This window comes from Pan paniscus, chromosome 5 (genome assembly GCF_029289425.2).
Source record: "Pan paniscus chromosome 5, NHGRI_mPanPan1-v2.0_pri, whole genome shotgun sequence".
Lineage (NCBI taxonomy): Eukaryota > Metazoa > Chordata > Mammalia > Primates > Hominidae > Pan > Pan paniscus.
The window spans coordinates 40,102,985-40,118,480 of record NC_073254.2 but is presented as its reverse complement, the minus strand read 5'-3'; the positions used below and the strand labels follow the sequence as shown (position 1 = coordinate 40,118,480).

The window sequence follows — 15,496 nt, the reverse complement described above, 5'->3', positions numbered from 1 at the left end:
AGAGATGTTACCAAATTCTTAGCCTTCATGATGATGGCAATTATAGGGATTTTTTTTTCCCAGAAGGAAAAACATTGCTGTATATGTGATCAGCCCAATTAAAAAAAAAAAAAAAACTATGAATTAATTAGAAGAGCAAATGGCACAGAGTTTTAAAGCAACATATTTATATATTCAGGAAAATACTCACGTTCTAAGTCCAGCATTTTCCAACACCAATTCTTCCAGTCGATTGGACCTACTCACCACCCTCAAGATCTGTTCACAGACATCAGTGGACTGTAACAGAAAACATTCTTTGACTATTCCATAACTCTAAAGAAGAAAAACTTTATTGTTATAAATCTATGCAATGCAAAGTTTTAATTAAGTAAAACATTCACTCATTCAATAAACCTTGAATGAGCATCTACTACTACGCACCATCGTGATGAAGATCCTGGAAATACAATGAAATAAAGGAGAAAGTCCCGGCCTTCAAGAGTGTGCCATCCAGCAGGGGAAACAGACAAGAAGAATGCTATGGTCAGAGTTTGTGTCCCCCGACCTCCCAAAATTCACAGTTAAAAACCTAATTTCCCCACTGTGATAGCATTAGCAATTAGGTGCCTTTGGGAACTGACTAGGTCACGATGGTGGGGCCCTCACGAAGGAATTAGTGCTTTCGTAAAAGAGGCCCCAGAGAGCTATCTTGCCCCTTCCACTTAGTAAAGACACAGCTAAAAGGCACCACCTGTGAACAAGAAAGTGTGCCCTCACCAGACACCAAGTCTGCCGGAGCCTTGATCTTGGACTTCTCTGCCTCAAGAACTGGAAAATAAACCTGTTATTTATAAGCTACCCAATATATGGCACTTTGTTATAGTAGCCTGAATGAAATAAGATAAAAATATACAATTATGATAAAATAATAAAAAGACCATTTTGGTAGTGCTATGCATACATATAGGTGCACCTAATCCAGGCTCATGAAACTTAGAGGACTTCCCAAAGAAAGTGACATTCAAAATGGAGAGCTGAAGACTAAGTGTTAGTGATTATGATAATGATGTTGAAAATATCTTTGCAGAGTTCTCACCATGTGCCAGGCACTGAGTTAAGCCCTCTATGTATATTTCATTATAAAACCATTAAAGATTATTATTCCATTTTCATAGATAAGAAAATTAAGGTTTAAAGATGTCATAAACTTAATAGGAAGGCTAAATAAGTACTTGATGAACACTAACTGGTGTTAGGATGTTCCTACTGGAGCATAAATAGGATAAAGTGGGAAACAACCTAATAATAGGAAAAAGCTTAATAAATAATTGTCTCATGTTAATAAACATAAAATAAATTGTCTCATGTAATAAAAAATGTCAAAAAAACCATTATGTAGTTATATAACTATTATGCCTATATGTTAAACAAGATTACAACAATTAAAATGAGTAACATATAACAAAATTTTCAGGGGACGGTGTTAAATGAAGAGTTGTGCCCTGGTGGTAGAATTGGGCATTTTTTTTCTTTATTAATGTTTTTATATTTATAACCTGCTTCATTCCAAAACTAATTTAAAGTGGTTCTTGACCTTAATATTACTTATACATTAAAAAGTCATTTTGGCTTGTGCCTGTAATCCCAGAACTTTGGGAAACTGAGGAAGGCAGATTACTTGAGCTCAAGAGTTCAAGACCAGCCTTGGGAACATGGTGAAATTCCATGTCTACAAAATATACAAAAAGTAGTGGGGTGGGGTCCCAGACTGCGCACGCCTGCAGTCCCAGCTACTCAGGAGGGTAAGGTGGGAGGATCACTTGAGCCCAGGATGTCGAGGCTGCAATGAACCGTCATCGCACCACTGCATCCCAGCCTGGGCCACAGAGTGAGACCCTATTTCACACATGCAAACACACACATACACATACACACACACACATAAAGTGATTTTAAAATTCTCCTTGCAACCCAGGCTGTACTAAATACTTCATGATATTTAGAAAAAAGAGTGAGAGAAAGAAGGCATGTTCTATGTGCCATGGCATATAATATCAAAGCACTTTCTTTTCTTAAAATAGCACATAAAAATATTACAGTACTTTGACTTATCAGATCACAAATACCCAACTGGATTAACCATGATTGGAACATAGTCTGAATGTGGCACAAGTTCTCTAGCCAAGTATTTTTAAGAAAACCTAACTTGGATACACCCCAAGTCCCACAGCATGTAAGGCTCTCATAATTCTTATTTGCTGTTTGATTCCATTCTGTCTATAATGCCACTTTTACACTATTGCTGGGTTTCTAATGTGTCCCACTGATTTAAGAGGAAAGAGAAAAATTAATTCCAATTGACCTGATGCCTACAATTTACATTATGCTGACAGTGATGATATTCAAAATGGTGACACCCTTATCAGTATAATTCTTTATCTCACAATGTACATACAAAGGAATTGGTCTTATTCTGTGTTGTCATGATAAAAAGTGATTACTTAGATAATGTTTTTGCAGAGATTATCCTAATAACCAGAAATAATTCTTGGGATCATTACCATTTCTGGGCTACCTTGCAGTGCACCCAGAAAAGTAATTTACCATAATGCTTTGAAGATTTATAGCTCATTGGGGTATAAATACTGTAATACAAATTTATTAAGGAAAATGTATGAAAGTGTCTCCAACTTTTCTTTAAAATGCCAGTAGGGGAGATGTGTAACAAATCATTCATGATTAAATTAATTCTACTAATTTTTATTGAGTGCCAAGTACATTAAAAGCATCATTTTCTACAGGGATGAATATAAGGAAATGAAACTTTTAAAGGCAGACACACTCAAACCTAGCTACTAAGTATAATGTGATAATTCCAATAGTGTTATCCAAATGTCTACAGCATGTGCAGCACTACGTGCATCAATTTAGGAAATTTTTAAAAAACTGGATACAGTGGCTCTCCAGGAGCTTGCATTCAGTTAAAAATGGAATGTAAACAACAAAAACTAGAATCACTATAGAGTAATAAATGAACTATTGCAAAGTAAAATAATTTTTAAAAAATGGAACTTTAGAACTGAAAGAAACCGTATACATTATCTGGTGCCAGCATGTCATTCCCTAAAGACTAAAAAAAGATGCTCACCAATTTGCCTGAATTGCAAAACAGAAGAAGCTGAGCAAGACCCCAATTCTACTGTTTTTTTTTAATGAATCAAGAATGTTGGCCAAAAACAAGGTCCTAATTGCATATTCGGTACCATTTTTTTTTTTAAATCCTTGACTCAAATTAGAAATAGTGATTGCTAATTTGCTTCATAAGATCAACATAAAGTCATATTTTTCCTGTGGCACCTTAGCACAGGAGGCTTTTATTGGACTAGGAACAATCTTAACCCAGAGAGCTCATATAACTTGAGAAGCAGCCACTTATTTTTGCCCTTGCACTTCATGTTTACAAAATCCAAAGATGTGCTTCTTCACATTGTCCTTTTCTTTGAATAAACCCAATGTTAGACAGTGCTCTGAGACTGCCCACTTCAGTACCAATCAAAAGGGGAAGTATCATTTCTTTTTAACTTTGGGTAAAAAACATCAAGAATTTAGTATTCTTTTTGAAGACCTGTAGAGTAATATCCACAAAGATCACTTCATTTTAAAATACCAAATATTAAAAATATATGCAAACTGTATTTTTGTGTTTAAATCTCAGTTAATAGAAAAGTGGCATGAGCAGCCCTCACATCCTGTCACTCCACTTCCTTCCATCCCAGGACACCCAAGAAAGCATACTAGCACTTACATGGTTTGTTTTGCCAGGACTGAAATGATTAGGTGCATATTTTATGTCCTAAACATCTAAGGTAGCTGAAAGGAGATGATACCTGGGAGGAATAATGACAGAATGGCAGCAGCAATTGCCTGGACACCTTCCTGTAATTGCAGGTTGGGACAATCTCCAAAAGTGAGATATCCACAACCTTCTTGAAACCCTCTTGAGGCCCCATTTTGAAATTCACAAGCTTATGTAAATGTTTGAATGAGCCAGAAAAACTGACATGGTAGCAAACCATTGTTCTCTCTGTTCCCACAATCCCTGGACTAATCTCCTTCTCATTCCTCCAGTGGCTCCCCTTTCCCACCTGTACTCTTTGCTGGCTCAGTCCTGGAAATGGTCCCATCCCAGCAAGCAGCAAACAAGGGACTTCTATTCTTAGGTCTCCCATAATGGCTACCTGTCTGCTCCCTGAGAGCTCACCTGGCTCCAACTCATGCCAACTCTCACTCCATCATCACTTCTCAGACACAACCCTTGTTTGAATTATATAGTTCACATAATTCATACTCTCATATTTGTTCATTTCTCAATCTCTTTGATAACTTATTAGACATCTACTTATTAAACCAATTTTTATTAAATAGTTACTATGAGCCACACACTCTCATAAGCACTGGGTAGAGATGAATAAGAAATGGTTCCAACTAGCTCACAATAACAGGTATGCAGGAAGCTGAGGCCCTGGAAGGTCAGGTAAGTTATCTAAGGTACCACAGCCTTGTAATAAAAATTAAAATCTGAAATCCAGGTTTCTGATTCCAAGTTCATGCATTTTCCTCTACCATATTGGCTCTTAAGGGACCCCAAATGAGTTTAGTCCATTTTCATACTTATAATGTTTTAGGCCACCCCTACCCCAGGCAAATTCAGAGAACCAAGTCGCCTGCCCACTAGCCAGTCTCAACCCTCCATGTCCTAGAGATCCACGTCTCATTCCAAGTCTGATGTATTCACTATGAAAATCTTAAACCCGCAGATTCTATGACTTCTGAAAGTTAGAGGCTTAAACGTGAGAGTCTCCAGGAAAACATATAAATTCTTTCTTATCCCATAACAAACACCAGAGAGTTAATTTATGGATAAGCATCTGTCCATATGACCGATATGAACTGGCAGCAACCCCAACACAGCATCTTATTTCCACTAATAAAATATACCAAATATTTTTCTCCTTCATATCTTATGAAAACAGATTTCACTTTAATTTCATTTTGCTTTCATATAAATCTACCCAAAACCCCATCTAGAAAATCAACATTAACTATCATTACTCGACCAGGAGAACTCTACCTGTTAATGTTTTCCTAAATTCCTAGGAAGGGAAACTTTGTAGAGACAGAGTGTAAGATAGGAATATAAAATCTGCTATTTGCAGCTGTGCAAATGTAACTTTAACAGTTTTTGCCAACTGAATGAGTTTATACTAACGGCTACACTAAATGTATCTTTTTGTTCATCTTCTTAAATTGCCTGAAACAGCTGAATACATGAGGAAATACTGGGAAGCATCTCACATTACAAATTTGACTAAATGTTATGCAAATCATTTAAAGGAAAATACCTCCTCAAGAAATAGAATGTATACAGCTTACTAGTACAGTAAAAAAAATTGTTTTTTTCCCACAATTATTGGGTTTTTGAAATTCAGCAAAGCCAAGCAACATTTGCTGCATGTTTGATTACTTACCAGTTTTAGATCCTTAGAGGACAGTTTTGTGAACCACTGATTATATTCCAGAGCAGCAATGATAGGTATTAGGTCCCTGGAAGCAGAAACAACAAAGTACATGAAAGTGCTCCTACAGTAGCTACACTGACACTTAATTTTTAATCCATGACATCCAAGTTCACCTGTTAATTTCTATTATTCAGAAACACAACATCTAGTTGGCCACTAGACAACAACTAAGTTCTCAAAGACTGATCTTCAAAGTTCCCAAAAGTTGAAGTAAATTGTCTCTAGGGACTCTGTTTCCTACTTCCAAAGGAAAGAGGTTGGTATCAGAATTTGCTTGAAAAACCTCCTTGCTCTGAGAGAAATCCTACCTCTAAGTCCATACCAATAACAAGTCTTATTTCTTTAGATCTCTCCTTCATAAAATCTTTTTTTTTTTTTTTGAGACAGAGTCCCACTTTGTCACCCAAGGTGGAGTGCAGTGACGTGATCATGGCTCACTGCAGCCTTGACTTCCGAAACTCAAGTGATTCTCCCACCTCAGCCTCCCAAGTAGCTGGGACTACAGGCACGCGCCACCATGCCTGGCTAATTTTTGTATGGATGGGGTTTCCCCATGTTCCCCAGGCTAGTCTCAAACTCTTGGGCTCAAAGAAACTCAACCACCTTGGCCCCCACCTAAAGTGCTGAGATTACAGGCATAAGCCACAGTGCCTGGCCTCCTTCATAAACTCTTTAACCATCAATTATCTCATATAGTATTCTCTAGTCAGAGGAGTTCATATTGCAAGCAAGGTACTGCCTACCCTGACAGTAAGTGGCACTGGATGGATTCCCAATGCTTAGCAAGCATTTTGCAACCATTTGGTCTTTTTTTTTTTTTTTTTTTTTTTTTGCTTTAGTTCTTAGTAGTGACTGCATCCATAAGATAGCCCAGGTGCATTTTTGTCTTAGGCTTCATATCAGCTCTTTGACCATGTAGTGAAGCTATCTGCATGACAGTTCTGCCTCCATTCCAATTTTGCAGCCTAAGCTCCCACAACTCATCCCATGCTCAAGATAAAAAGCTGACAACTTGTTACTCATCTAACATGATGTGCAATTTCACATTCAGAATAATCTTTTACTGCTCTGTTCAGTTATGAAAATCTATGTGTCCTTAAATGCCACTATCACACATCCTCACCTCCTTAAGTCCTCTCCTGGTCAAACCCCACCTCCCTTTTTAGCATTTATTTATTCTATCTTATATTATAGTTTGTTGCTTTAAGCATCAGTCCCCTACCACCCCCAATTATTCAGTTCTTTGAAAACCAAGCCTTTGTCTACTTCAGTTTTTTAGCTTTAGTGAGGTCATATCAGTTTTATGCTCAGTGCAGGACAAGCAGCAGATACTCACATTTTTACTGAAATAGAAAAGAAAGGCAGAAGGTGGAAAGAAGTCTGAGAATCAATATTATCTCATAGCTCTGGGTGGCCCGCCCCTGTGCTTGGCACTCTACGTAGACCAGTTCATTTGAATCTCAAAACAACCCCAGGAGTCACTGTTATTTACATCTTACAGATGAAGGAACAGATGTTCAGAAAATAAAGTGAAACTAGGCCAAAGGGACAGAACTACAGTCAGAACCCTGGCTCTGAAGCACCACATGTGTGCAGTTTCAATAGACATGCTTTAAAAAGATGAGATGAGTGCCCACAGGTAGTAGAAAAAAAAAATCCAGAGAAATAGGCAGGCTCAGTCATGTGTTTCCACATGCCAGGTTTTCTACTGACAAGCCTCTTTACTAACTTTGCCTAAGTTTCAAATTTTTTTTAAGTTTTAGATTAAAAAGGAGAACAACTCTTTCAATAGTTATTTTATGGTCTTCCCTCTCTTCGTCCCCTCCATTGACCACATGCTCTGTGCTCAGAACAAGTTCCTGTATCCCTTCCTATTGCCTAATTACAGGTTGTAGCTTCTCTAAGGGTGAATTCCATCTTATTACAGAGTCCCCAAAGCCCACGCTGAGCGTTCTCTTGTATATTTCAACATTCAGAACGATGGCAAAGCAGTCTTATCTTTTTTGTGGATTTAATGTCAAGGAGTGACCACACTTTGGAACCACTTTTTGTGTATTCTGTTCTGTCCCATGATCTGATTTCAAGTATAACTGGCTTTTGTCATAGATGAAGTCATTTTCAGGAACTGAAGGCACATCACTCTACAGAATCATGAATGCAGTGAGTAAAACAGCATCATCTCTACATACCACAATACTCAACACCAAAAATGCTTATGGTTCAATATTAAATTTTTAAGGTATACAGCATTCTAAAGTGTACATCTGTGTGATATAATATATAATTGGGATTAATAAAATCTACATATAAAAAAAGATATAAATGCTAACAAATATAGACTTTTCTTAAAAAAAGAAAGAAATATAGCCAAATGTCATAAGGATACCTTGTTAGCATTCAAGGTGATATTAATGTCTTCTAACAAAATTATTATGTTTTTAAATTGTTCTATGATTCATATTCATAATCTATTTTACAAGATTAAATCTTCCTTGGATGATATAAACAAAATTTTGCTCTAGAAAAAGTTATTCATGAGGAGGATGGAGACTAAGCATATTGGCATGGTTTGCCTACCATGTTTCTCTAAATTGTGTTAACGCCTAGGCTTCTTATGTTAAAAAAACAATTAGAAGGAGACAATGACATATCATATTCAGCAGATATTTATTTAGTCCTTAGTACTAGGCAGGGTTATTAGGCTCTGAGAGCTAAGAGATGAAAAACAAGTGTAGCTCTTATTCCTCTATCGCACTTCACTGGTAAAGAAAAACCCCTACTCAACTATCTATAATACAACGAAAGACGAGAGACTTGCTGAATAGGGAAAATGTTAAAAAACAAACAAACAAAAAGCCCTAAGAGCACAGCAGGACAGCAAGTAATTCGGCCTGAAGTAAATGGGGAATGGCTCACCGGCTTAAAAGATCAGAAGGAAACCAACCAGCCAGGGAGAAAGAGTATTTTAAGAAATTAGGAATAGCATGTACAATGGCATGGGGAACCTGAGCATATCCAGCAATTCCATTCATTCTTATGTTCAACAAATGCCGCCATCATGCATGAATCACTGGGCCTGATGCAAAAATGAACATAGAAAATGGTCCCTGCCCTGATGGCCTGGCACAGCCTAGCAGGAGACTCAGGAAGGAAAAGCAGCTATAGCACAGTGAAACAAGCCCTAGTGAGGTAGGGGGAATACAAAATACTATGTGTGCATATAAAAGGGGTGCTAATCAAGACAACCAAGTTGAGAAAGAGGATGTTACTGAGCCCTCAGAGATGAGGGAGTGGGATGAGACACATATTATAAGCAGAAGAAATAGGCAACAGAGTAAGGTATGGCTTAGTATAAGAGTTTTTAGATCTCCGAAAAGCAAAATACAAAAATAAAAAAATCGATAAACTGGACTTTATTCAAAATTAAAAACTTTTGCTCTACAAAAGATGTCAAGAGAAGAAAAAGATAAGCCACATGCTGACAGAAAATATTTACAAATCCCATTTCTGAAAAAGGAATTGTATCCAAAATGCATAAAGAACTATCAAAAATAAAAAACAATCACCCAATTTTTTTAAATGAGCAAAAGATCTAAACAGACACTTCACTAAATAAGATATATGTATAGCAAATAAGCACATGAAAGGATGCTCACAATTATTAGCATTAGAAAAATGCATTAGGGAAAAACCAAAAAGAGATGCACGGTTTAAAAAAGAGAAAAAATAAATTTAAAAAAACCTGACAATACCAATTGCTAATAAGGACCCAGAGCAACTGGAACTCTCAAATGGAGCCAATGAGGATGCAAAATGATACACTCAATGGGGAAAACAGTTTGACAGCATCTTATTAGGTTTAACAGATACTTGACATCTGATCCAGCAATCCCATTTCTAGGAAATTCCCCAAGAAAAATCAAAATTTATGTTCACATAAAAATGTAGATAATTATTTATTTTTAAGAGCTATGTTCATAATTACCAGAAACTAAAAACAACACAGATGTCCTTCAAACTACAGGACTGTCAAGGCTAGATTAGAAGAGGTAATATTAATACAGTTTCTACCCAGCTCTCTCTCATGGAAAGCTCACCCATGGAACCCAGCGCTGCCTTGCAGCAGACAGCCAGCATCAAGCACCAAACACGTGAATGAGGAACTCTTCATTGTGACTCCTGACTGTTCTTGCTGTGGCCATTAACTTTGAGGGGCTTTGTTACATAGCAATAGATTACCAGAACACTTAGCACCTAGAAATGAGGCTTGAAAGCTACACTTAGGAGGCATGACTTCATGCACGCAAGGTAGTCGCAGAAAACTTTCGAACGGAAATGTTTCAGAAAGTTAATTTCTGCAATATCAGTGGGAGGTATCAGAGGCAAGGTAACAGTCTCTACAATGCAGACATGGTTATCAGAGATATGGGAGGAGTCTAAGGCAGAAGGTGGGTTCAGAGGCTAGAACAAGGGCCAATGCAAAATAGTAGTTTTTTCCAAATTGATTTAGAGATGTAATGCAATGCCGATCAAAATAGGCATACTTTTGTGATAAAACTATAAAGGAACACAAAGATTACTGGGATCATTATTATAACCGGGTGGGGCAGGCGGAGAAGGAGGGAACGGTGACTGAAAATTGATACATGTAAGTCTTTTAAGGAGAGGCAGTAGCCTATTTCTTGTGTTAAATGGTGGACATAGTGGTTAAATTTACAATGATTTCCATCCTAGTACACATCTGCATACTTTTCTCTAAGGAGACAAGTACAAGGATGGCCTTAGCAGCATTACAGATAACAGACAATACACTAACCAAAATGTCTGACCAACATTCACTAGAATGGATAAATTATGGAATGTTCATACATTAGAATATGAAATAGAAACAGAAGTTAATAAATTATAGCTACACATACCAACATGTAAAACCTCAATTTCTTAGATCCTTAATACCTCTCAGCCTGGCTGCAATATGCTGAGAATGAGGAGCTTACAGTGTAAGACCAAGTGCCTAGGAAGTACTTCAGCAAACGCTTTATGTAAGAGGCACGGTCTAGTGTAGAGTGACATTCAGGACCCCTAGAATTCATTACTTTCTGGGCATCAAGCCACCACGACAGCCAGAACAAACATGAAGACCAAGGATCAGGGAGACTCAGGCCTGCATGGGATAAACAAGTTTGCATATAATAAAAAAATTATGGAACCAGTAATAATCAAGACTCTGATGAGGTCTCATTTTAATAGAAAATACAAAATACACAAGACAGTACGTAACTAATCTCATTTCTGAGAGTTCATTTTCCTGGATGGCTTTCTCAGGACACAGTAATAAGTGAGCACATAAACAGATCATGAATAAATATTTAATTTGACATTTGCATGGGCCTCCCTACTGCTGTGCTGATACCAACTCACTGCAAAGGACTACCTGATTTTCCCTGGTGGAGTTTATGGCAGGACAGATCCTTCCTCGTGTTTTCACTAAGTGCTCATGCAATTAATTGACATAAGGGGAAAGGTTTCCAAACATCAGCCATTGTCATATTAACTGATTTCTCTTAGTTGGAAGTGGTAACAGCTTTTTACCATCACCAGTGCATGACATTTATTGTACATCCCCCACTGTGTTTTGCTTTGACATCCTAAGAAACTCCTAATTATGATGTGACCTTTGATCTGAAAAGTAAAGTCAGCCTTAAAAGGAGTTGTAACAGTTGAGGGAACCCTCTCATGAGTCCTGGCAACATGGCAACATTGCATTCTCCTGTACATTTCCAAACATTACTTCTACCATTTCCTTAAAATGGTAGCAAAAACATCTTAAGACTACAAACCTTGAGGAGAAGGATCCAGTATTAACATCTTTTAGAGCCACGTGGCACAATCATTTCTTACACAACACTGAAGAGAGATGAGACAGTTAATATTCACTAACCTTTTTCCTGATGTAAATTTACTACGCATAGAGTTTTTTTGGTTTTGTTATTAGTCTAATCACTGGTTGGGGAGTATAAAAAATGTTGGGATCCAGGTCAGGTATGGTGACTCACACCTGTAATCCCAGCACCTTGGGAAGCTGAGGCAGGTGGATAGCTTTTGCCCAGGAGTTCATGACCAGCTGGGCAACATGGTGAAATCCCATCTTTACAAATAAATCATAAATAAAATGTAAAACATTAAAAATATAAAAATTAGCCAGGCATGGTGGTACATGCCTGTAGTCCCAGCTACTGAGAATGAAGTGGGAGGATCAACTGAGACCAAGAGGTCAAGGCTGGGTAATACAGAAAGACCCTGTCTTAAAAAAAAAAAAAAAAGAAAGAAAGAAAGAAAAAGTTGGGATCCTTATTTCTATATCAGTTGACACTTCAGAATAATCGAAACCTTCCCTTAAAACTCTAAAGAATCAAGTTTTTCTCTTATATCTTTCCAGAAGAAAAAGCCATCATAAAACTGATAAAATAAGAGCATCACAGAAAAAAATCCATGAACTAGTCTCAGGAAATCCAAAATTTTCTGTAACATAAGGATTTTCTAACTTTATTTTCCTTTTCAATTAAGAAAACTTGTCACGTTAGATAATTGTTCATTTAAAAAAAAGGAAGACCTTTAAGCATATGAAAATAGCAAGCATTTATAACATTTTTATGTACTAACACAAAGTGCTTTAAATATATTTATCCATACAGTCTTCATAATTACCCCAGAAGAGAGGTATAATTATTAACCCCATTTTCAGATGAACATTCCAAAGGCACAGGGAAGTTTGAAATATGCAAGGTTACAAGGCTAGTTGAGGCAGAGCCAGGGTTCAAACCCAGCCAGTGTGACTCATGATCCCGTGTCTTAACCACTGTGCTGTCATCTCACCAATGACTAACTTGCCTTCCATACCATCAAAAGAATCTTCATACTTCATACAGAGGTATACTCTACAGAGGTATACTCTACAGAGGATATACCAGGATGGTATATCCACAGGTTTTCAGATCAAAGGATTGAAAACCCCTTCCATCTCATTTGGCTTCTGATTTTAAAGCTTTTTTTTTTTTTTTTTTTTTTTTTTTTTTTTGAGACAGAGTCTCGCTCTGTCACCCAGGCTGGAGTGCAGTGGTGGATCTCGGCTCACTGCAACCTCTGCCACCCGATTCAAGCAATTCTCCTGCCTCAGGCTCCCAAGTAGCTGGGACTACAGGCACGTGCCACCACGCCCAGCTAATTTTTTGTATTTTTAGTGGAGCATTAAGATGTATTCTAAAGTGACAATTGTACAGCCCTCTTTTTTTCTGAACATCAAAAATAAACTGCTAATATGTGGGGGCTATTTTATAATAAAAAGTTAAAATGCAAAAACAAAGAAGTTGACAAGGGATTGAGAGTCTAGATCTCTTGCCAAATTCTTCGCTACTCTACATTCTAGATAACCTATTAAACCTAGATGACCTAGTTCTGATGCCATCTTTCTGATCTGTATGACTTTATAAGAATTTAATTTTCCTAGTTATCATTATCAGTACAAATTTCCCTCCTTACTCCCTTTCCCCTGCCTGCCATCTCTCTGAAATTTTAAAAACACTGTGACTTTTAAATAGACAGTGTTAAATATACCAGGAAAGTGTTAAAGAACAAAAATAATTCATGGATGTGAAGGACATCTAGCAAGCCCTACAACCTGCAATGTGAGAAAAGCACAAATAGAGAGAGCAGTAATTCAATGAACAACATCATGATTATTCTTAGTACATCCACCTACCACAGGAGTGAAGATTTCCCTCTCACAAATCTTATAAACATTTAAAGGCTCAAAGGAGGTGTTTTAATGCAAGAATGCACAGCCCTGCCACTCTTCATGCTCCATGCATGCACACAATGGATTATGCACTCTCGTGGAATGGCTGGTAAAACTCAGAGCCTAGCACTATCATTTCCTGACATATTCATTCGATAGCCTTTCTGGGAATAATTGAGACTTTTCTCCATTCCATCTATTTTGAATATGGGAGTTGGAGAGCTTTAAAAAGTTAAGAATGTCACAAATTAGCTATTCCTTCCTGCTATCCTAGCTTATATAGAGACTTGTCTTGTATATTATTAAATTATTAGCGGAACCACTCACCAACTCTGGGAAGGATGTAAATACCTAAAACAGTTCCCAGATGAGGACATTCCTAGAGGCCTAAATGAGTGGTCTCTATATTTTTTGATCATTCATCCCCAACAGCAAAGAATTTTGCATATCCTCCCCTCTAAAAAATGTGTTAATCTATAAATCATATACATGTTCTGCAGCACTAACATATTAAGCTCAGCATAAAACATACACACATGCATAAATAAAATGAATGAGAAAAAATAGACAAAAATCAAGTTCTACTGTTAACGTCACATCCCCAACATATCATCATCTTGTTCACCCCACAGAGTTCATGTCACCCAGGTTGAGGACCATTGTTCTACAGAACTATTTCGAGAAATTCAGGAATGAAAACAGAAGCCAATGCTGTTCACACCTGATTCCACTCTCCAAACAGCAATGCTTTTATAAATGAGACCAGGAATTAAAAAAAAAAAAAAAATGGAGCTTTGATTAGGAAAAAATGACAGCAGTGTCCTTAGGACAACCTTGCCAAACATAATCCACACTCAGAACTCTTTCCTGATAGTATCACACTCAAGAATGTCACCCTGATCAGTAAGAAATATGACAACACAAAAAAGCATGAATCTGCTGCCTGGACTCTTGTGAGCCAAGTTGAAGCTCAATGATGCATGTCATTGAGTCTTCAAAGAATTGATGAGATTAGCTCCTCTTAAAAATCTTTCAGGAACAAGAGAAATCGATGTAGTTAAAGCTATATATTTTCTTCTTCTTGGCACCAGTAAGTACCTCTACCTTCATAATTCCCTACCACTCCAAATTACAGTGTAATTAAATTTTTTAACATGTCAGCTCACAGACCTTCGAGAAATCCCATGAGAAATTTACAACAAATTTTCAATCTATGCCTTTTTTTGGCCTAATGATAACCTAAAACAGAACAAATTGAAAGAATATACTTAAATAAAATGCCAACTGGACATTTTATAAATAACAACTGGAGTGGGCATTTTTCCAAGTACTTCCTAATTACTGTTCTCCAGAGACTAACTGGCTAGATCTAGCATGATCACTGTCATCCTTATTCCTGAATGCTTATTCAGCAACAACAGAGGGACTAGTCCTAGATTCAGTTCTGATAGAACCATAGTAAATAAATAAGAAAACATTATCACAACATTCAAATTGCTTACAAATTACCATGAAGCACCTACATAGATCTTACAGGTTTTAGTGCAGTAGCAAAATTATAGAAATAGGAAGCCAAGTCCACAATGAAAAGAGAACAGTAGGCTGGATAACTGATGAAGCAGCCCCAGGACAGGATGATGCACATGCCTCTCCATCCTTCAGTTCCTGTGGCTATAGATCACATGATATAAGGGGCACAGTGTCCTAACACTGGGCCTATGTCTGAAGAAGAGCAGATCCTAGGCAAATCAGAGGGGTGAGGACAGTAGTAGGGGCTCTTGGTGACAGAACAATGACCAAGGCACTGCCCTGTCACCACACCTGGACCTTCTAAAACCATGTCTCACGTGTGGTGATGGGGTCCCACACAGACAGAATGTTGCTTCCTCCATCTCTGTGCTTCAGATGAGCAAGCTGCCAAGGCCATGTTTCATCCTCTCAGACCTGTGACATTAACATCAGTGCCTCTCCCATGACTAAAATCCCCGCTTTGAATCTGAAATGGTCCTGGGAAAATGGCAGTTACAAACTTCTAGGCAGAAAAAAATAATGACCTGGATGAGTAAACTAAAAGAAACAAATGGAACTGTATAAGAATCCAGATAGAATTTAGCCATGGCTTCAAACAAAATTGGGTTAA

The 15,496-nt window shown here is 37.4% G+C and overlaps 1 protein-coding gene across 16 annotated transcripts in view; it reads right to left on the bottom strand.

Moving 5' to 3' along the window:
- The window catches only part of CARMIL1 (capping protein regulator and myosin 1 linker 1), a 340,777-nt gene that overhangs the window by 148,933 nt on the left and 176,348 nt on the right, over window positions 1-15,496 (bottom strand). For all 16 annotated transcript variants that reach the window (XM_063605168.1, XM_063605169.1, XM_063605172.1 and 13 more), the window contains 2 exons: window positions 5,511-5,586; window positions 191-279 (listed from right to left, as the gene is read on the bottom strand). In XM_063605168.1, the coding sequence (XP_063461238.1) occupies window positions 191-279; window positions 5,511-5,586 (165 nt within the window). The remainder of the gene's footprint in view (window positions 1-190; window positions 280-5,510; window positions 5,587-15,496) is intronic.